Source organism: Eumetopias jubatus, unplaced genomic scaffold (assembly GCF_037043125.1).
Source record: "Eumetopias jubatus isolate StellerSeaLion01/CBP00866 unplaced genomic scaffold, mEumJub1_p1.0 scaffold_16, whole genome shotgun sequence".
NCBI lineage: Eukaryota > Metazoa > Chordata > Mammalia > Carnivora > Otariidae > Eumetopias > Eumetopias jubatus.
This window is the reverse complement of record NW_028274822.1, coordinates 93,683,261-93,706,204: the sequence shown is the minus strand read 5'-3', so window position 1 is coordinate 93,706,204 and position 22,944 is coordinate 93,683,261. Positions and strand designations below refer to the sequence as shown.

The window sequence follows — 22,944 nt, the reverse complement described above, 5'->3', positions numbered from 1 at the left end:
TTTAGGCAAAGAACTCTGCACAAAACAACTGTATAATCTCAATAAGAAACATCAATTTTTTTAAAGATTATTTATTTGAGACAGAGAGAGTGAGGATGGAGGGGGAGAAGCAGAGGGAGAGGGAGAAGCAGACTCCCCGCTGAGCAGGTAGCCTGATGCGGGACTTGATCCCAGGACCTGGAGATCATGACCTGAGCCGAAGTCAGACTTTTTAACCGACTGAGCCACCTAGGTGTCCCAAAACATCAATTTAAGAACATTTTTTCTAGGGGCGCTGGGTGGCTCAGTGGGTTAAGCGTCTGCCTTTGGCTCAGGTCATGATCCTGGGGTCCTGGGATCAAGTCCCACGTCCCACTCCCTGCTCAGCAGGGAGCCTGCTTCTTCCTCTCCCTCTGCAGCTCCCCCTGCTTGTGCTCTCTCTGTATAAATAAAATAAATAAAATAAATAAAATAATATCTAAAATAAATAAAATCTTAAAAATATTTTTTCTTTTTTTCTTTAGGAGGGGGGTAGGGAGAGACAGAGGGGTAGGGAGAGAGAGAATCTTAAGCAGGCTCCATGCCCAGCACAGAGGCTATCTTGGAGCCTGATTTCACAACCCTGAGATCATGACCCAAGCCGAAATCAAGAGTTGGCTGCCTAACCCACTTAGCCACACAGGTGCCCCTAAAAACATTTTCTAACAAAAGCCAAATATTAAGTAGTTGGCAGGTGCTTTTCTAAAAGTCCGAAAGACTTAACCCAGCATACATTCATGACCTCATATGAGAATTTTGATGGAACAGCATTTATCATGCTGACAATTTGGCAACATCCTAAATGCCACACAGTAAGGGAACTTTTTAAAAAATATTTTATTTATTTGACAGAGAGAGAGCGAGAGAGGGAACACAAGCAGGGGGAGTGGGAGAGGGAGAAGCAGATTCCCCACTGAGCAGGGAGCCCAATGTGGGGCTCAATCCCAGGACCCTGGGATCACGACCTGAGCCGAAGGCAGACGCTTAACGACTGAGCCACCCAGGTGCCCCAATTTTTTTTTAAGATTTTATTTTATATTTTTAAAAGATTTATTTATTTGATTTGGAAGAGAAAGAGAGAGAGAGATAGTGAGAGCAGGAACACAGGCAGAGGGAGTGGGAGAGGGAGAAGCAGGCTTCCCACAGGGCAGGGAGCCCGATGCGGGGCGCGATCCTAGGACCCCGGGATCATGACCCCAGCTGAAGGCAGACACTCAACGACTGAGCCACCCAGGAGCCCCAAGATTTTATTTTTATTTTATTTTTTTAATTTTATTTATTTATTTATTTGAGAGAGAATGAGAGAGAGAGAGAGCACATGAGAGGGGGAAGGGTCAGAGGGAGAAGCAGACTCCCTGCCAAGTAGGGAGCCTGATGCGGGACTCGATCCTGAGACTCCAGGATCATGACCTGAGCCGAAAGCAGTCGCTTAACCAACTGAGCCACCCAGGCGCCCCCCAAGATTTTATTTTTAAGTAATCTCTACACCCAATGTGGGGCTGAACTCAACCATTTTAGCCAGCCAGGCACATCCAGTAAGGGAATCATTAAATTATTGTACATTCTTCCATTGGAATGTTAGGAAACTCCTCAGATGTATGTTTCATAGACATTTCAGAACATGGAAAAGGCTCATGATCTAATGTTAAGCGGAAAAAAGCAAAAAACAGGAGTTTCTCAAGTGTCCTTGAAACTAGGGGGAGAGATTGTTGCATAGGTGAGGTAATTTTTCATTTTTTTCCATAATTCATTAGTTTCTAAAATTTTCTAATTTCAAAGGAATATGTGAACTCAGAAAGTGTTTTTCTCTGAAAACAAAGTTTACATAATGTCCTAAAACAGTAGCAAATTGTTTTTGCTCCACTGAGTGCTTTTTTCTGTGTAACATTTACCTGTCTACATTGCTTTGATTGCACTTTTTCTTAAAAACTGACATAGATATTAATGTCTATCACTCTAGCCATATTAAAGGCTCTGTCTTTGACCCATGGGGTAAGTAAAATATCGTTTTACCCAAACACTTGTGGCATTTATTTTATAATATGTCAAGAAGGAACCTGAAGTCCTTGTTAGATCAACATTAGGGCACCTTTGAGATTCACTCTCATGCAGTGAAATGACTTCTGTCTCCAGGCAAAAGGGTCTTCTGTTCCCATGGTTTTGCACACACTCATTCTCCCCTCCTCATGGTGATTCCTTCAGATGAAGGGTTGGCACAGAGCACAAAAGCAAATGGGGGGGGGTGGAAGCAGAGGAGAGAAGGGGAAGCATTTCTCATTTCCCATCTTTTTATTTCAAAAATCAGCCCTGGCTCTGATTTTCATGGGTTCTTTGGCTTTATATTTTGAGTGTGCTTTTCAGGGGCAGCACTTTGCTTTTGGAACCTGTTCATACTTTCAGTCACCAGCCCGTTGCTCCACCCCAGTGGCCCTGCTTCTTGGGTTGCATGCCATGGGGTAGAGGAAGCTTGCTGTCTCATGGCCAAGTCTGCAAGGTTTGAGGAATATCCATGATTTTCCAGGTTGGACCTTTCTGAATGCATTTTTCTGTAACATTATAAGAGGTGTTTGTTTTCAAACTGCAATTACATTACATTATTACGACAAGTTTTTTAGTTTGGCCTCAACATTATAGCAGTTGAAAGTTGAAATTTGTTTTAGGTGACAAGAAACTTTTACTTTACGTGGTGTATAAATAAGGTCCTGCCTGGATGATGTTACGCTGTCCTGAGGGATGTCTTCTGAGGATCAGTGGGGTTTTAGAAGAACATTTTGCCCTCTCCAGGTATTAGCTGACATGTCTGTTGCTGCTCCCGGTTCTGCACAGCCGACCACCGACTGTCTTTCGTTTGGAAAGGCCCCACCCATTTGTGGACAGGTTCTGATACCACTAAATTTTTTTTTTTTAAGATTTTATTTATTTGTGGGGCGCCTGGGTGGCTCAGTCGTTAAGCGTCTGCCTTCGGCTCAGGTCATGGTCCCAGGGTCCTGGGATCGAGCCCCACATCGGGCTCCCTGCTCCGCGGGAAGCCTGCTTCTCCCTCCCCCACTCCCCCTGCTTGTGTTCCTGCTCTCGCTGTGTCTCTCTGTCAAATAAATGAAATCTTAAAAAAAAAAATAAATAAAGATTTTATTTGTTTGTTTGACAGAGAGAGAGAGGTGTCCTACTGGAAGGATGAGAGAGATCAGAATGTCAAGAAGTGACTTGGTAAGAGTCCGCCTGCTCAGCGGAGTGGCCAGTTCTTCGTGGAAAGCTGAGATGCTGCTGGGGCTAGAAAAGCTGTGTTCTTGAACAAAAAGGCCTGCTTAGCCAGACTCTTTGGGTGTCTCCAACACCCGAAGAGTCCAATAAGGTGCTGTGTTTTGCTGTTTTTCCATCAAAACAAAAAAAATTTTTTTTGAGATTGTATTTATTTTTAAAGATTTTATTTATTTATTTGACAGAGAGAGGGAGGGAGGGAGGGAGCAGGAACACGAGCAGGGGGCGGGGGAGGGAGAAGCAGGCGCCCCGCGGAGCAGGGAGCCCGACGCGGGCTCGATCCCAGGACCCTGGGGTCGTGACCTGAGCCGAAGGCCACGCCCAACGACTGAGCCACCCAGGCGCCCCCGCTTTTCTTAAAGAAAAAGGGTATTCAGTGAGAAAAGGTGGTAATTACACACTGTAAAAGTGAGCGAGACAAAGGCGCGCACGGCCCAGGCCCGGACCGAGAGGCCCCTTCCCCAGGACGCACGTCCGTGCGCGCACGGACGGCCGTGCGCCCGCCCCGCCGCCGCCCCGGAGAGCCCCCGGAGAGCCCCCGCGCTGCAGCAGCGCCAGCCGCGGAGTCGCAGGAGACCGGCGGGGAACGCGGCCGCCCACCGACGCGGCTGCTCTCGCTCGCCCAGCCCTCCCGGCGCATTACCCGACCTCCTGGTCTTCGCTCCCCGGCGGGTGGAAATCGACATCCTCAAGTGCCGCTTTAATCTCACTGAGCTCGCCACATGTCGGGCGGCACGTCATTTCGAACACTTCCGACGCGGCTTTGAGGAATTACTTCGGACGCCCAACCCCCAAGTAACTCCATTTCTTTTGCCCCGACTTAACATGGCGCCGACCGCCACCATCTCCGTAGACGAAGTCGTCCCGGCCATCACCAAAAATGGCGTTCAGACCCTCCGCCAGCCGTCTGCGCACACTCCGCCAGCCCCCCCCCCCCCCCGCCCACTCTCTGGGGCCGCTCCGGGTTCCGCTCTAGCCGCCGCGCTCGGTGCGCGCCACCGCCAGCCAATCGCAGGCCACGGACGCTGCTCTAGCCCCGCCCGGCGGATCAGCTGAGGGATCCGCGATGTCTGTTGACAGCGGAGGCGGCGGCGGCGGCGGCGCGGCCGGTTCCGGGTTCGGCGCGGGGCGGGGGGTAAGCAGACGGCGCGGGGCTGTGGTGGGTCCGCGGGCGGGACGCGGCCGCCCCGGAGGAGGCGGGCGTCCGGCCCGCGGCGGCGTGGCGCGGGCGCCGAGGCCGGGAGGGCCGCGGGGCGGCGCGGCGGGCCGGAGCCCCTGCCTCTGCCGTCCGAGAGTCTCACCCGGCGTTTCCGGGTCTCGTCAGATGTGAATCCGATGGATCGGCCCGGGGAAGCCGAGCAGCCGCCGCAGCCGCAGCCGTGGGGGAGGCTCCTCCGCCTGGGCGCCGGAGAGGGCGAGCCGCACGTCCTCCTGAGCAAACGGGAGTGGACCATCGGGCGGAGGAGAGGTGCGGGCCGGGGCACGGGGCTGAGGGCGGGGCCGGGGACTGGGGGGCCGGGGAGCGGGGCCGGGGGCCGGGGCCGGGGCCCGAGGACTGGGGGGCTGGGGAGCGGGGCCGGGGGCCGGGGGCCGGGCCAGGCTGCGCCCCAGGCCGGCGAAGGCCCCTGGGCGGGGCCCGCTGTGCTCTCCAGTTTCTCCAGTGGAAGAGGCTCTCGTGTAGGAGCTGCGGTTTGTGCGCTTACTGGTCGGCCCGGGCGCTGCTCAGTGCTTTCTGCCGTGATGTAACTGTTACGACTCCGTGAAGTGGGCGCGCCGGGGGGACCCAGCCCTAGAACGCAGTCTTTCAAGTTCATTACTGCAGAGGGCATCTCCGATCTCCATGGAGTGAAATTAAAGTCAGTGATAGAAAGAACCCTGGAAAATTCAGCGGAAATTAAACAACACACTCTTTATAAAAAAATCTTTATTTATTTGACACAGAGAGAGGGAGGGAGAGAGCACAAGCAGGGGAGTGGCAGGCAGAGGGAGAAGCAGGCTCTCCGCCGAGCGGGGAGCCCGATGCGGGGCTCGATCCCAGGACCCCGGGATCGTGACCTGAGCCTAACGCCTGAGCCACCCCGGCGCCGTTAGACGACGCACTCTTAAACACCAATGGGTCGAAGAAGAAATCACAAGGGAAATTACAAAATACCTTGAAATGAATGAAAATGAAAATATGATATGCTACAATTTATGGGATGCAGCTGAAGCAGTGCTCAGAGGGAAATTTATAGCTGGAGGTGGCTACATTTAAAAAAGATCTCGGGGCGCCTGGGTGGCTCAGTCGTTGGGCGTCTGCCTTCGGCTCAGGTCATGATCCCAGGGTCCTGGGGTCGAGCCCCGCATCGGGCTCCCTGCTCAGCGGGGAGCCTGCTTCTCCCTCTGCCACCACTGCTCCTCCTGCTTGTGTTCCCTCTCTCGCTGTATCTCTGTCAAATGAATAAATGAAATCTTAAAAAAAAAAAAATCTCAGGCCCCTGCTCTTAGAATGGAGCTGCTCAAATATTGATTGATTGAATGAACCTGGGAAGTACAGGGCCCCAACAAAATCTTGCAGCTAGGTGAGACAGTGTGGTCACCCCTCCACGCTTAGTTGCCTCTAAACTCCTAAGTGGCCATCTGGCAATTTGACCTCCCTTGTACCTTTCCTACAGGGAGAGAAGTGCGCTGGTCAAGTCAACCAAAAAATTTAGTTTGTTTGAAAGTTAATCCCTCTGACTCTCTCTCTCTATATACATACACACTATACATACGTTTTTTTAATTTTTATAATTTTTTAATTCCAGCGTAATTAACATACAGTGTTTAGTTTCGGGTGTATGATAAAGTGATTCAACAGTTCTGTACATTACTCAGTGCTCCTCAAGAGAAGTATATTCTCAGTCCGTTCACCTATTCATTCGTCCCCCAACCTCCTCTCTGCCAGCCATCAGTTCTCTATATAGTCTTTTTGTTTCTCACTATATATTTAAAAAAAAGAATGAAACAGTATTGTTTAAAAACATACTTTTTATATGTTAACTATACTGGAATAAAAAAACTAAAAAAATAAAAGCCAAGTACTATGATAAAAAATAAAATAAGGAGAATAAAGTAAAACACACCTTTTTTGTTTTATTTTACCATTTATGATGTACCTGAACCTGTTTTTGTTTTTGTTTTTGGGTGTGTTTTGGTAGTATTGAATCTTAATATCAGGTTAATTTTTTTTTTTTTTACAACTTTGAATGTACTTACACATCCTTGGAAACTTTTGAAAAATGCATTAATTGTCTTTAACTGATGTAGTAGGAATTTGGTGACGGGCAGAAGCCCTGTTTCCAACGTGGCACCACCACATAACTTGTTTGGGCTAAGGACTTAACTTCCCATACCTTTGTACTTACTTCATAGAGTCATTGAAGAATAATTGAGGGCTTACCTGAGAAATGTTTAAAAGGAGCCTGGCTAAGAGCACTTAATGTTGGCCATTGTTATTATAATACAGTATTATAACATTTTGCATGTTAATACAAGGAGCAAAAACAGGTTGAGTTAATCTTCTTAGTAGAATTCCTTTTGGTGAATGTATTAACCTTTTCAGCAAAAAAGTTGCTGTGTTAGTCTGCTCAGGCTGCTGTAACAAAATGCCATAGACTAGGAAGCTTAACCAACAGAAATTTATTTTTCACAGTTCCTTAAGTCTGAGAAGTCCAAGATTAAGGTGCTAGTTGATTTGTTCTTGGTGAGAGCCGTCTTCTGGATTGCAGACTGCAGACAGCTGCTTTGCTAGTCTTCCCGTGCTAGACAAAGATTTGGCATCTCTTCCTCTTCTTCTAAAGGCACCAGCCCTATCAGATTAGGGCCCCACCCTAATGATCTCATTTAACCTTTATTGCCTCCTCACAAGCCCTATCTACGGTTACATTGGGGTTCAAGCTTTTAACATAGGAATTTTGGGAAAGACACATAAGAGTTGTAGAACTTGATTATATTTATTTTAAAACAATAACATGCCTGCTATATATAAGGCATTATGTCGAGGAGAAAGGGAGAGCTGAGTTGGTATGTGTGGGAAGGGAGATGGAAGACCTCACCTTCCCAAAGAGCTTCTCGTGCTTGGGGAGTGGCAGAAGTGTGCACCAGCCTTGTGAGAAATTTAACCAACTGAATGATAAGCAGGGCAAATGCCAAGAATAGAACTTAGCACAGAGTATCTTGGATCCAAATTAGAATGCTGATATTCAGGTGTAGAGAAGCTTGTTAAAAACCCATCCCAGTGACATGGTGACTAGTGCTGGGTTGGGGGCTGCCAGCAGACTATCCTGCTGGTTATACTCAGTGTGCTGGGAAGATCATGAGCACAGGTGAAATTTGCCTTGGATAAATGTAACAAAGCACTTCCCATAATGTATAATGTGGAAGTAAGATTTCTAATACTTCAGGTGTATGGAGATACAGGTCACATATGGTAAAATTCACCCCTTAGAGGTATTCAGTGAGTTTTGAGAAATGGAATCACCACTGCTCTTAAGAGGCAGAATGTTTCTATTACCTTAGAAAGATCCCTAGTGGTCCTTTGGATCAGCCGCCACCTCTCAATCCCAGCTCTGGCAGCCATCCATCTAATTTCTATCCCTATCAATTCTGCCTTTTCCAGGATGTCATCTAAAAGGAATCACACAGTATTTCACCACAGTCTGTGTATGGCTTCTCTCCTTTGACATAGTCCTTTCGAAATTCATTTCAGGCTGTTGTGTGTGTCAGTAATTCGTTTCCCTCCCTTTGTTTCACGCCCAGTGTGGAGCCCAACGCAGGGCTTGAACTCGCAACCCTGAGATCAAGACCTGAGCTGGTACGACGAGTTGGACACTTAACTGATCAAGCCATCCAGGCACCCCAGTAATGTGTGTCTTTTTGATGCTGTGTAGTATTCCAATGTTTGGATGTGCCAATTTTGTTTTTTAATTCACTGGTTGATGGACCTTGTATTGCTTCCCAGGTTTGGTTATTAAAAATAAAGCTATAAACCTTAGTAGCTATAGTATGAATTTATAAGCAAATTGGTTAGATAATAAAAAGCTCTTGAAAGTTTTTATTCCTTTGGTTTAAGGAGAGAACAAAATATTTGAGGATTTTCCCCCTTGCATTTAATGAGGGTATAATGATCATATTCAGCTGTAGATGCAGCCCCCTTCTGTTTTAAATTTTCTCAAACATGTACCTGTGTCTGTAATTTGCTCAGTCATGTTTTCTGTGACTCTTGGTTATTGCTTCAATTTTGTGATGATTTATGAAACCTCGGATTACGCGGAGAAGAAATTAAGGACTGAGTTAAGATACTGAAGAATTACTTAACTAAGCCCCTTAGTTTTTTTAAACTTCTGTTTTTAGCAGGCTAGCTGCATATATGTGCACATTGTGAAACCGTCACCAAGAAGCTCTTGGTGTATAGCCAGAGCTTTTGATGGGGTGGGTATCCCTGAGGCCATGGGGAGTCAGAAAGGTGCAAGACACAGTCCCTCTCCCTTTGCTTTGGATTAATACTTAAATGCTTTTTTAAAAATTGCTTCCTAGGGCACCTTGGTGGCTCAGTTGGTTAAGCAACTGCCTTCGGCTCAGGTCATGATCCTGGAGTCCCAGAATCGAGTCTCCACATCAGGTTCCCTGCTCAGTGGGGTGTCTGCTTCTCTCTCTGACCCTCCCCCATCTCATGCTCTCTCTCTCAAATAAATAAAAAAAAGTCTTAAAAAAAAAATTGCTTCCCCTGGGGGCACCTGGATGGCTCGGTCGGTTAAGCATCGGACTCTTGATTTCAGCTCAGGTCATGATCTTGGTTCTGGGATCGAGCCCTGCATCGGGCTCCGAGCTCAGGGGTGAGTCTGCTTGAGACTCTCTCTCCCTCTGCCCCTTACCCCACTCTCTCAAATAAATAAATAAATAAATATTTTTAAAAAAAATTGCTTCCTTTCTTGCTTGATTAGGTGTTGTCTCCTGCAGTGCATACAACATGGGTCCTGATTTTCAACCACATGCTTTGATAAGCAAAAGGCGGTATTGTGCACAGTCCCCATGGTCATATCCAGTGTGTATCCTTTCTCTGTTTTAGGTTGTGACCTTTCATTCCCTGGCAATAAACTGGTCTCGGGAGATCACTGTAAAATTATAGTGGATGAAAAATCTGGTCAGGTGTCGCTGGAAGATACCAGGTAAGCTCTTTCTGAACTTTTCCTTCTAAAGAGTTCTTGTTTTTGTTTTTATGTAATCTCCACACCCAGTGTGGGGCTCAAACTCACAACCCTGAGATCAAGAGTCACATGTTCCTCCAACGGAAACAGCCAGGCGCCCCTCTTTCTGAACTTTTCTGTTTTCTCTTGAAGCCATTGACTATAGAGAAGAAACAAGGGCTTGTTTTCTTTTCTTTTTCTTTTTTTAATTTATTTGTCAGAGAGAGCATAGCAGGGGAAGCAGCAGGCAGAGGGAGAAGCAGGCTCCCTGCTGAGCAAGGAGCCCCATGTGGGGCTCGATCCCAAGACCCTGGGATCATGACCTGAGCCGAAGGCAGACACTTAACCAACTGAGCCACCCAGGTGTCCCAAGGGCTTGTTTTCTATGACACAGTAGTTCGCTAGGCTGTCAAGTTATTAGAAAATATATTTTCTGGTTTCCAGTAACACCTCAGTGTCTGTGACCCGTCTTGAATGTATTCAAATTAAAGCAAAAATATTCCTGAAGAAAGACTTAAAAGGCAGTGATAACCTATTCAAGTTAGACTTCTTTCCTCTAAGTCAAAAAAATCTAAAATTGTTATACAACATAAGTAGTACATAAAAATGAAAAGCTTTCCCAAATTCCACTCACCTGTTAGAAATACGTACGTATGTATTTTGTCTTAATGACGTTTTGCTAGATACATTATGTCTGCTTTTTTCACTTTTATTTATGGAGTGCTTTTGTGTCTGTGCATCTAGATTCATCTTGTCTTTTTCATTATGATTATGTAATAATTTACCTGTCAGCTCCTTTACTGATGGAGATTTATTATTTTGACTTTTTCTTATTATAAATGACACTAATTATTCTCTTCCAAAACCCTTTGCATTCATGTCTGATTATTTTCTTGGGATAAATTTATAGGAAGGAATGCTGTGTCAGAATGCCTATTTTAAACCTGGTACAAGTGGCAGATGGCCTTCCAGCAGTATGTTGAGAGTATGCCTTTTCAACCAGATGAATTTTTATTTTTGTAAAGGTCAAGTGCTATGAGATTGGTTACTACAGTTGTAGGGATAGAAGACTAGGAATTCCTTTATTAGGAAGAAATGATGCTCCTTTCCCCCTCTTCTGGTAAGTAGCAGACTAAGTTCTTTATTTCTCAGCCTGATGTAGAATAACGTAGCACTGGTTCTGGAGCTGTCCTCTGGCAGGGCCTGGCTTACCAATACTGGCCATATGACGGTTGTAGCTTCCTGTGGCTCTTGTAACAAAGTACTACAAACTTAGTGGCTTAAAACAACACAAAGCTATGATCTTATAGTGCCGAAGGTACAAAGTCTAACTCAGGTCTCATTGGACTAAAATGAAAGTGTCGGCAGGGTTGGCTTCTTCTGAAGGCTCTAGGAGAGAATCCATTCCCCACCTTTTCCAGCTTCCAGAGGCCAGCGTGTTCCTTGGCTGAGGAGGCTGGAGGGAAGAGGGTGTTCCAGGCAGAAGGAACTGCAGGGGCTGAGGCCCAGAGGCACAAGCAGGCCCTGTGTGCTCAGAGTAAATGGCGAGTGCAAAGCGAGGCAGTAGACTGGAGCAGGAAGGCCCTGGTGTCTGTGCTAGGGAGTGTGGACTTTAGCCTGAGAACAGTGAGAAGTAATCAAGGGGGTTTAAGCAGAAGAGTAAAATCAGACTTTTTTGGTTAGAAAGAGCCTGAGAATGGATTGTGAGGAGAATCCTGGCAGCAGAGACCCTGGCTGTATTGGGGAGCACCACCAGCTTTTGAAAGTGAAGTCTCGCTGGGACACAGCCACAGGCCCTTGATTGGGGCCTGTCTGTGGCTGCTTTCCTTTGACAGTGGCACAGCTGAGTAGTTGGGACAGAGACTGTGTGATCATACAGCCTGAATTACTTACTTTCTGGCCCTTTACAGACACTTAAGTAGCGGGCATCTGCTCAGGTGTAAAAATAAGGCCTTTAACCACGGGAGGCCTTGGCAGTGAAGCCCTAGAGTTAAGCTTGGGTGGTTTGAATGCCTGCAGTTGGGTCGGTGTGCTTGCTTGCTGAGGTTTGTTTTCGTCTTGTACTCTGTTCCCCGTGCCTGTGGTGTGCACTTGGTCCACTCATGATTTTCTGTCAGATGTCTCCCCGGAGTCCCTCCTCAGGAAGTGCTGTTCCACCCTGTCTCATCTGATTTAGGCTCCTGTCTGTCCCCTCAGCAGCCTGCCCTCTTCCACCTGAGCTCCCTGATTAACTGGAGTGACCCCCCCACTGAGGGACCATGCCATCTTTCAGTCCATAGCCTGGCATTTATTTGCTTTTGCTCGGAACCTCTCTCTCTCTCTTTTTTTATTTTAAAGATTTTTATTTATTTGAGAGAGAGAGAGCACATGAGATGGGGGAGGGTCCGAGGGAGAAGCAGACTCCCCGCCGAGCAGGGAGCCCAATGTGGGACTCGATCCCGGGACTCCAGGATCATGACCTGAGCCAAAGGCAGTCGCCCAACCAACTGAGCTACCCAGGCGCCCAATCTCTCTCTTTTTTTTAAGTAGGCTCCACTCGCAGTGTGGAGCCCAATGTGGGGCTTGAACTCACGATCAATACCTGAGCCGAGATAAAAGCGTCGGATGCTTAGCCAACTGAGCCGCTACTTGGAACCTGTTACTTAAGAGGTGTCAGTGCTGATTTGAGGAATGAGCCGACCTGGTTGAAACTCCTGGAGGGAGGGGTAGATCTGTGGACGGAGCAGAGTGCAAAAGTGGGAGAGAAGCTGGAGATCAGAGCTGCTGGTAGAAGTCCAGGGTCCACCAGGAGGCAGATGGAGGAGAACATGGCATGGGGAAAAGCAGGCATGTTGACGAGATTGCTTGCTGGTTTGAGGGGGCACAGGCAAGCTTTTTCTCAGGAGAATTATAGTGTGGCACTTGCATATGTGGCTCCTTAAATATTTACATTGTTCTTATGAGCGTTTTATCATTTTCAAAGCAGTAATACTGAATTGTTTTCGTAGTGGTGGTAGAAAAATAAATTTAACTCCCAAGTTATTTTAAGTAGGATAAATTGCAATTTTGTTGTCTCTACAGCACCAACGGAACAGTAATTAACAAGCTAAAGGTTGTTAAGAAGCAGACTTGCCCTTTGCAGACGGGGGATGTCATCTACTTGGTGTACAGGAAGAATGAGCCAGAACACAGTAAGAGAGACGGAGTGGACAGACGGGTGGCTCGTGGTGGGGAGGTCCTGCCGCAGCTGGGAAGTGTCATTGAAAGGGAGTCTGCTGAAGCAGCTGTTCACCTTAGGAATGTTCGTGTTAGCTACATTTTGTTTGTTGTTGATGTAGATTCTTGGTGTGAGTCATGTCTGTTGAAGAAGGGGAGTGTTGGCCTTGCGGTCTGAGTCCCAGCCTTCCTTAGAAGTCCCACCACGGTCATGAGCTGTGCATCTCAAAAGGGCCAGGAGAGGTGAACAGGGATGGCTAGGTGACAGCAGAAGAAACCTGAGTTGTGGGGAGTAAGACCTAGAATAGGGGCTGGAGGCCAGGGGTCACTCTGCTTTTGGAGACCTTACAGGAGACAACAGACGTCTGACTGGATCCCATTTAGCTTTTCCAGATCTGAGTATCTGTGTTTGGGGAAAAAGAATGATACAGGACAAGGAGAGTTGAGGGAGTCTTTCGAAGGTTACCCCCGAACTGGAAAAAGGCAAATATTCTCAGGTTGTCTTCAGCATAGTCAAAGCCAGCCCCTGACCCGTGGCAGGGTCTTCTGTCTGCTCCTTCTGGTAGTTTGAAATGACAAGCAAAGCACAGATTCGTCACCTGCTCATCGTTTTGCCTTCCCTAGTCTGCCTCCTGGCTCCAGACATTTTTCCCTGAGGCTTATTTATTTTAAAGTTGGTTAAGATACTTTTGGTCCCTTGTTTTGAAATCCCTTAAACGGGTTAATGTTGTTACTAGCTGGTAAGTCAACATCGTCAACGAGGACAAGGGACTGAGGTGACAGGAGCAGAGGAGGGAAGTGTGTTCCTGCTGGTGTGTGGGCACTCTGTTCTGATTTGGCTAACTTCCTTTTAGATGTGGCATACCTCTATGAATCTTTAAATGAGAAGCAGGGCATCACACAAGACTCCTTTGGTAAGTGAGACCATAACCCAGTGGGTGCGTAGTAAGGGCTATTGATTCTTACTAGGAAAGCTGCTTCACCTGCTGGAATGTCTTGCCTGAAGTCGTGCTGCTCCACCTGAACCCTGATTGTGCTCTTTCTGCTCCTTCTGTGCTTGCAGAAGCTAATAAAGAGAATGTGTTCCACGTGACCAAAGATACCTCAGGTGCAGGGCGAGGTGACGACCCCCAGGTCCTGCTGTCATCGCCCACCACTCAGGCGTGCTTTGAGGAACCACAGCCATCGACGTCGACATCGGACCTCTTCCGCACGGCTTCTACCTCTTCCATGGAGCCCACCTCTGCAGGGCAAGCGCCTTCCTCCAGCTCTGGTGAGATGGGAGTCTCTGCTTTCTGGTCAGTAATTCTGACCTGTGTTGCTACGGAGACAGACAGAGAAGCCACTGAGGAAGTCAGAGGTGTCATCAGGCATCAGGCTCTCAGTAGCAAGATTGCTGTAGTAGTAGATGCTGTCTTGTTCCATCTGCAATAGAAATGCTGAAAGTCGGAGACCAGAGTACCATGGTATTTCTTGTAGTTCTATTGGGATATAACTCACATACCATAATAATCACCCAGTTGAAGTGTACACTTCAGTGGTTTTTACTATAGTCATAGTGTTGTGCATTCATACCACTATATAATTCCAGAACATTTTCATCACTCCAAAAGGAGACCCCATACCCGTCAGCAGTCACTGCCCCTTCCCCCGCAACCACTAATCTGCTTTCTGTCTCCATGGATTTGCCTCTTCTGGCCATTTCATACAGGTGGAATCATGTACTCTGTGACCTTTTGTGTCTGCTGCTTTCCCTGAGCATAATGTTTTCAAGGCTCATCCAGAGGGACATAGAATTTATTTATTTTTTAAAGATTTTATTAATTTATTTGAGAGAGAATGAGAGAGCACACGTGCACATACACACAAGCCAGGGGCGGAAGCAGAGGGAGAAGCAGACTTCCTGCTGAGCAGGGAGCCCCACTCAGGCCTCAATCCCAGGACTCCAGGATCGTGACCTGAGCTGAAGGCAGACGCTTCACCGACTGAGCCACCCAAGCACCCTGGGAGTAACATATAATTTAAAACCAGTTTTATATGTACTGGTCCTTATGGCATCAACTCTTTACCTTCCTCACTGGTCACTAGACAAGATTCAGAATCTCTAGGTGCCATGTGACCTGAGCGTTTCTTTGTAGGTATTGTTAGGGTATGGAATGTATATATATTTAGTGAATTGGATCATACTATATATGTTAATTTTTTTAAAGATTTTATTTATTTGACAGAGCAGGAGAGGGAGAAGCAGACTCCCCACTGAGCAGGGAGCCGGATGCAGAGCTCGATCCCAGGACCCCAGGATCATGACCTGAGCCGAAGGCAGCCACTTCACTGACTGAGCCACCCAGGAGCCCCTAAATACGTTAATGTTTTAGTTCACTTTCTTAGCTATTCTTCTGTATTTTTCTTCCAGTTTCTCTTTAGGATTATCTTTTTAAGTAAAAAAAAAAAAAAGTCTTTTTGAGATTTTGATTAGGGAGAATTGACATTTTTACAATACCCAGGATAATGGTGTTTTACCCTGTTTATTAAGCTCTTTGATGTTCTTCAGTCAAGTAAGCCTTTTTCACTTAGTTTTGGGAACTCTCATTTTCCCTAGAATGCTTCTTCTCTTGTTCCTGTTTTTTTAAGATTTTATTTATTTGAAAGAGAGCATGCAAGTATAAGCTAGGGAGGGACAGGGGCAGAGGGAGAAGCAGGTTCCATGCTGAGCAGGGAGCCTGACGCAGGGCTCAATCCCAGGACCCCGAGATCGTGATTTGAGCCGAAAGCGGATGCTTAACCGCTGAGCCACCCAGGTGCCCCTCCCTCCTTCATTCTCAAACGTTGTAGTGCATGGAGACCTTCTTAAATCTCAGTGAGGGTGTGTTTGGCTGTGAACAATGGAAAAACATGGCCCCCAGAACAGAGTGTGAAGACCCAGCCCAGCACTGGCTCAGCAGCTCAAGATGTCACCAGGCACTTTCTGTCCTTCGCATGTGCCTCTTTGTCTTCTTTTAATCTTGTGGTTGCAAGAAGGCTGCCAGAGCTCCAGCTGTCACAGCCACATTCAGGGGCAGGGACCAGCAAAGCCTTTGTAAAAAGAGCTCTATTGTGGGCTCAGCTCAGCAGAGGAATTGTTCCCAGAAGACTCCGCCAACCTGGCTGTACTGCTACAAGGTAGTCCTTATTTTTGTATCTGTTTTAGTTGGATTTGGGGAAGGAGAGGCACTAAACTTACTGCAGGGACTCAGTATGCTTCCCTGAGACTGGAAGCCTTCTTTCTCCCACACTATTTGAACCTGTTTCCATTTTTGAGAACTTTTTACTTGCTAATACTGTTGCTCATTTTAACATAGGCAGCCCCATCTCTCCTATTTGTTGTCCTCATTAAGGCTTTGTACCACCTACCACCTTCCTTACCCAGAGCCTCCTTTGCTCAGCCTAACTCCTTAGCAGCAGCGTGCTCCACACGACACCCCTCACTCTTTCCCCAGATCTATGGCACCCCGTCTGAACAGTAACATTCTGATATGTTGTTGTGACTTTTCAGGGCATCCATGAAAGGGCTTCGTAGGTACTTATTAGGCATGCTTAGTTACAAAAAAGGCTGCGGACAGTGAGCACTTTGTCTAAGTCTCGCCCACCACCTCCAAGAGAAAACCAGCAGCATAGACCAAGCCAGTGACCACAAGAGGCCCTCCAGTCTGTCTCCTGGTACTCCTGAACTGTAGTCCCAGTTTCTCCCGAGGCCTTTGACTTACTCTGTTTTAGGATCATTACTTCAAACTCCTGACTAAAAGAAAAGGCGATCATACTACCTAGATGAAAACATGCCAGAAAATTATTGAAAAATTACCCAGTTGGTTGACGTTCTTCAGGTTCTGTAGGCTCATGTGCCATTTATAGTACCACCTGGGTTCTTTAAACCACAGAGGCACTACACAGTTGGGGCAGGTGCTGCCCTGCTGCTGGCTCCACCCACCTGAGGGGCTCACCCTTGTGATGGCAGCCCCAAGAGGAGTACAAGTGACACTCAATGACCCTGAGTGCGGCCCCAGAGCGTGTCGAGTAGGAACACAGACAAGATGGAAAGCTATGGGCCTTCTAGATGGAGTGCTAATCTCCCAGCTCTAAGCCTATATAAAAATAGGCTTTGTCTCTAGTCCCAAGCTGTGCGTTTTGTGGTTATTGTAATAGTTTTTCAGAATTGAAGCATAAAACAGCTCTGGCCTATAAAGAAAACATACTTTACCAATAGAAATTTTTTCCACATAGTACAGTGTATAATGTGTGTGGTTAGGTTTTGATAGTTTTTCGATGATGTTCTAATTTCATTAAAGAAACCACAATGAGATATCACCTCGCACCTATTAGAATGGCCAGCATCAAAAAGACAAAGGATAACAAGTGAGGATGTGGAGAAAGGGCAACCGTCCTACACTGTTGGTGGGAATGCAAGCTGATGCAGCCGCTCTGGAGAACAGTATAGAGTTTCCTCAGACAGTTAAAAAGAGAACTGCCATTTGACCCAGTAATCTCACTTCTGGGTATATATCCAGAGGAGGTAAAAATCACTATCTCAAAGAGATACCTGCACCCCCATGTTTCTGCAGCATTATTCACAAAGGCCAAGACATGGAAACAACCTAAGCGTCCAATGATGGGTGAATGGATAAAGAAAATGTGATGTGTGTGTGTGTGTGTGTGTGTACACATACTAATTGTTAATATTACCATAAAAGGGCAATGTGTTTATATATTGTGCAATTAAAAAAATCATAAAATATTTTGCTTTAAGCAAATTGTTAAGATGGAAAGCTTAGCTCCAATTGTGTAAAGTTGGGGAAATGTTTCTGTGTATCTAAGTGTATACATACTAATAAAATAACCAGCCTGCTAAGTGTGAGGTTGGGTGCCAGGTGCTTTTATAAGTTTTTTTTTTTTTTTTTTTGCTTTTATAAGTTTTAAGTTAATCCTCACCATGGATCTGTTGGAGAGGTACCATCATCATGATCTTCATTCTGGAGTGAGAAGCTCCACTGAGCGTAGGAGGCCCTCCCATGGTGGGAATGAGAACCAGAGCCAGGAGCCAGCACCTCTTTTCTTCCCTTAGTATACAAGCTCATTTGCTCCGCAAACAATTCTAACCTTTTTCCGTTGGCGGCCATCGGGCAGTTTCTTTCTTTTTCAAAATAACAACACTTAACCACTTGAATATTATAGACTACATATGTATTGTAGTGTAGTTTCATAAACTAGGTCTTTATTCAGATAAAGGTTATTGGAAAGTCTCCTCACCTTTCTCCCGGGCTCATTTAAATTTTGCTTATGCAGATCAGTACTTTCCCTATGAGTTACTCCTGCTCCTTTATCACCTCACTGTCCCTCTCATCTGTCTGGCCTTCATGTCCTTGTCTTCTGAAGCCTGTTTCCCTCTTAGAGGCTGGTGTGTGTACCTCTGTGCTAACATTAGTTACAACATGGTGAGTGAGTGGCGTCACTTAGCATGTGGTTTGGCCCCGTGTTAGACTAAACGTTCCAGGGCTGATCCCAATCACAGACATGTCTGCATTTCTTTCCCCGTGAATGTGCCACTTAACCCAGCTCTACCCGGCACAGCAGTGTGCACAGATGCATTTAAGAAATGTAGTTGAGGAGAGCCTGGGTGGCTCCGACGGTTAAGCGTCTGCCTTCGGCTCAGGTCATGATCCTGGAGTCCCGGGATCGAGTCCCGCATCGGGCTCCCTGCTTAGCAGGGAGTCAGCTTCTCCCTCTGACCCTCCCCCTTCTCATGTGCTCGCTCGCTCGCTCTCTCTTTCTCATTCTCAGTCTCTCAAAATAAATAAATAAATCTTTTATAAAAAATGTAGTTGAGGAGAGCCTGGGTGGCTCTGATGTTTAAGCGTCTGCCTTCGGCTCAGGTCATGATCCCAGGGTCCTGGGTTCGAGCCCCGTGTCGGGCTCCCTGCTTGGTGGGAAGCCTGCTTCTCCCTCTCCCTCTACTGTTCCCCCTGCTTGTGCTCTCTCACTCACTCTATCAAATAAATAAATAAAATCGTAAAAAAAAAATGTAGTTGAGTATTTCTAGTGAGTATGTGTTATTGAGAATATGGCATCTTGGATTACCTAGACCTGACTTGAATATGTGATGCTCCACCTGTCGTGCTTTCTCCTTCTCGGGCAGATGAATCAGAACCTCTCTTGTTTGTCCTTCTCACAGGCTCCAGAGGTGCAGGCATTTCCCCAAAAGAGTGTGGTCCATCTGTGGCAGGTGATGAAATCCCCACCTTTCCTTCCACTCTCCCACACAGAGAGGGAGCATCCTTTTCTATGTCAGAACCCCGGGATCAGGAGGATTTGGAGCCCATCAGGAAGAGAATGAAAGGAGGTCAGAGTCTTCAGAGGAAAATCTGCACTTAAAAAGACAAAGTTAAAAAGACTGTAAAAAATATTTGGGAATGTGTAGTGGGACGGTGGCTGCCCTGTAGCAGTGAGACCAGGAGGCTCTGGAAAGGAGGGCCTTGGGGAAGGGGACTAGAGTACTGGGTGTGTTGCATGGAAAATTGAATTGACTGGCTTGGGGAGGGTGTGGGAAAACTCAGCAACAGTACATAAAATAATAAATATAAAAATGAGGCCATTTTCTGGGGCGCCTGGGGGGCTCCGTTAAGCATCTGCCTCCAGCTCAGGTCTTGATCCCCGGGTCCTGGGATCGAGTCCCACCCGTTTCTCCTCCGTCTGCTCCTCCCCACCCCCCCATCTCTCTCTCTCTGTCTCAAATAAATAAAATCTTTTAAAAAATAAATAAAAATTAGGCCATTTTTTATTCCAGCAAAAATGAAAAATTGTATAAGGAAGAAAACTTAAGTTGTTTTTTTTAAAGATTTTATTTGAGAGAGATAGAGAGTACAAGTGGGGAGCAGAGGGAGAAGCAGGCTCCCCACAGAGCAGGAAGCCCGATGCGGGTATTGATCCCAGGACCCTGGGATCATGACCTGGGCCAAAGGCAGATGCTTAACCGACTAAGTTTCAGGTGTCCTGAAAACTTAAGTTTTCTTAATTAGTAGTATACTGTTTGGCTCAGCAGTGAATATTTACCTAAGCATAAGGTAAATACGATATACTGAACCAACAGTCGTTATAATAATACTGCGAGTAGGGTTCAGGGGGTAGAATCCTTCTCTACCTTAATAGATGTCAGGAGATGGTGTCTAGAATCGATGAACCCAAACAAAGCATTACAGTTCAGAAACATGGAGGTCCATACCAGCAGAAGTAGCTAAAAACACAAAAGTCATTAACTTGGAGGAAGTTAGGCCATGGCAGAGGGCTACTGCTTTTGTTTTCTTTTAAATGTTTGACTTCGTAAATTGTGTGCAAATAGTTCTTTAATTAAAAATAAAAATTAATCTGTGGTTAGCAACACATGAGCACTATAGAACACCAGCAGAAGAAAAGAAAAAAAGATTCACAGCTCTTGGTAACATCAGAGAGTGTACTTCCCAGTGTATACACACGTCGCGTTTTTTGTTTAAACAAAAATGACATTACACGCGAATATTGTGCGACAAATGGCCTTTATCTTTAAGCATGTAACCTGAGCGCCTCTTTTTATGTCATTAACTGTTCTTCTAAAACAAAACTTTATTGGAATATGAAACTTCTTTTAGGCCTTCTTAAAAATGCCCTTTAAAATATAAACACTGGCAAGAGCTGTGTCTTCTATCCGTAGGTTAAGGTGTTCATAAAACAAGAAGACCCAGTATCTGCTTCTTCCTCCCTTGGTTGTGGTGGTCAGAACGCATCTGTTTCTCTCACAGATGGGGAGCCTGACCTGACCCTGCAGTTGTTGGTTGCAGACCAGTGTAGCGACACCCACACCACCCTTGGGAATGTCAGATCCGAGGCCGTGAAACCAGACAAGATGGAGGAGACACTCACGTGCATCATCTGCCAGGACCTGCTGCATGACTGTGTGAGGTACGCATGCTACACGCCGCAGGGAGACCTACAGGAACATCACAGCTGGGGAGGGGCGGCCACGGGGAAGCAAGCCTCTGGGTCATGTCGGGTTTGACGCTGTGGAGGCTACTGTTGTCATTTTCTTGTGTGGCCAACCCACCCAAACCCCGGTGCCTGTAACCAAGGCTATAGAAGAGCCCACAAGGCTGATGTGGCAATGGCCTCAGTCGACACAGGTCCCATGTAACCCCAGTGGCCTGGCGCTCCGCAGACGCAGAGCAGGAGAACTGTAGCGAGCTTTAAGGGAATGTCATAGGTAACACAGAGGGCGTGCCCCAGAATGAGGATCCCAGGAGTAGCTTAGAGAGAGCCCCCCTCCTTGCCTCTCTGTGGGAACTTATGAGTGAAAGCCATCTGAATTTCCACTTGAATGCAGGCCTTTTCCACACTCAGTGCCCCTGTTCCTCATATTCCTGGAGTCACAACCTGCTCTACTGTCCCTTCTGGAGCACAGATTGTCACTTTGGTTTCTTTTCATTAACGAGGACCAAGTTAAAGTAGTTGAGGTTGAACACTGTTCTCACACGGGAACCGGTGCTCACGTGGGTTGTGGAAGGCAGGTGGCATTCCCAGTCTCTCAGCTGAGGATGCAGATGCCGCCAGCAGCGGGCCCCATATGCAGGTGGGTGTAGCACCCCGAGAAGCATGGGTTCTAGGCTCTGCTGAGTCAAGTGAGCTCGGCGGGGGGCTGGGTAATTTGCTCACTTTTCTGTTTTGTAACCAACCTTCAGCCTTAGCAAGGCCACATCCTCCTATGGGGAAAGAGGCAGCATGAACTGGGGTCCCTGCTTCTCATGCTCCAGGCAGGCCATGCCCCATGTGCCCTGGCGTCTGGGGGGCTGCTGCGGCTTGGCAGACAGATGCTCCACCAGCGAGTGCTCTGCGGGGGCGTCTGAAGACCTGTCCTTGTGCCTTCAGCCTGCAGCCCTGCATGCACACCTTCTGTGCAGCCTGCTACTCAGGCTGGATGGAGCGCTCCACCTTGTGCCCCACCTGCCGCTGTCCAGTCGAGAGGATCTGTAAAAACCACATCCTGAACAACCTGGTGGAGGCCTACCTTCTCCAGCACCCAGGCAAGTGGGGAGCCTGCCCAGCTCCTGGAGACTGTGGGTGTCTCTCCAGGGGCCCCTCAGCCAGGAGAGCCATGTCTTTTGCCTTCCAGACAAGAGTCGCAGCGAGGAAGATGTGCGGAGCATGGCTGCCAGGAATAAGATCACTCAAGACATGCTGCAGCCCAAAGTTAGGAGGTCTTTCTCTGACGAGGAGGGCAGTTCAGAGGACCTGCTGGAGCTGTCAGATGTGGACAGCGAATCCTCGGACGTTAGGTGAGCCTCCGCCTGGCTCTGAGTAGGGCAGGGAGCTGGGCAGGCAGCACGGAGTCCGAGTCCAGGTTCTGCACTGAGCAGACCAGCTCCTGCGTGGTCTGGCCTCACTTCTCATGGGTGACATCAACTAGTGATGTTGCCTGCCTTGAGTGTGGCAAGGCTGGGGTGGGCGCTGGCCAAGGACAGCCACTCACTCAGCTGACTGGGGTGGGTATTTGCCACCCTGCCTGCTCCAGTACCCCCCTCCCTTTTCAGGTATACACGAAACATCTATTTTTTGCTGTTATTTATCTGTATTTATTTCCAGCTTTATTGAGATGTAATTGACACACAGCACCCTTTGAGTTTAAGGTATTCTGGCTAATGAATGGCTTGACTGGCGTCTGTTCTAAAGTGAAGACCACCACGCCCCACACTCTGGTATTTGCTGACACCTTGTCAAGTGCCTTGATGCACCGGCTACAACGGCGTCACGATTTAACGTGTTCTTTGTCCCACATACGCGCACTTAGGCTGTAGCGCATCTGGTGAGCATCGAGTCCTACCCTGTGAGTTGCATTATCATCGTTTGTCAGGACAGTACCGTAGGGAAGCCTCGGCCACCTGGCTGGGAGGACGCAGTCCTGCGAGACCTTATATTGGCTACTCTACAGTGCCACTGTTTCCTGACTCAGAAGTGCACCGGCTGAGTTTCAGATGGAGGCCATCACATTTAGAAAGACAAAAATCAAACCTCCCAAATGTACTATCTTTTGTTTCTTTTTGTAAAATTTAGCAAATGATGGCCAAGCCAAAAGAAGAAAACAAAAATCACTTTAGCGTGAACATTTTATTGTGTACTCTTCTGGCCACTCATATATGTAGCAACATATACTTCTTTTGTTAAGTAAGTAAAACGTGATATGCTTAGAAATAAATACTCTTATAAAGATGGGATT

General features: G+C 47.1%; 1 protein-coding gene across 4 annotated transcripts in view; it reads left to right on the top strand.

Moving 5' to 3' along the window:
* The first annotated feature begins 4,324 nt into the window (after window positions 1-4,324).
* The window catches only part of CHFR (checkpoint with forkhead and ring finger domains), a 28,855-nt gene continuing 10,235 nt past the window's right edge, over window positions 4,325-22,944 (top strand). For 2 of the 4 annotated variants that reach the window (XR_003607790.2, XM_028095521.2), the window contains exons 1-10: window positions 4,325-4,411; window positions 4,601-4,744; window positions 9,365-9,464; window positions 12,543-12,652; window positions 13,532-13,591; window positions 13,741-13,950; window positions 18,880-19,047; window positions 20,480-20,639; window positions 21,600-21,754; window positions 21,844-22,006. Coding sequence is in view for 3 of the 4 variants with exons in the window: in XM_028095521.2 (XP_027951322.1) it covers window positions 4,612-4,744; window positions 9,365-9,464; window positions 12,543-12,652; window positions 13,532-13,591; window positions 13,741-13,950; window positions 18,880-19,047; window positions 20,480-20,639; window positions 21,600-21,754; window positions 21,844-22,006 (1,259 nt within the window). In the remaining variant the exon portion in view is untranslated. Of the gene's footprint in view, window positions 4,412-4,600; window positions 4,745-9,364; window positions 9,465-12,542; window positions 12,653-13,531; window positions 13,592-13,740; window positions 13,951-18,879; window positions 19,048-20,479; window positions 20,640-21,599; window positions 21,755-21,843; window positions 22,007-22,944 lie in introns of those variants that run through there. The other 2 variants (XM_028095523.2, XM_028095524.1) reach the window with 2 other exon arrangements.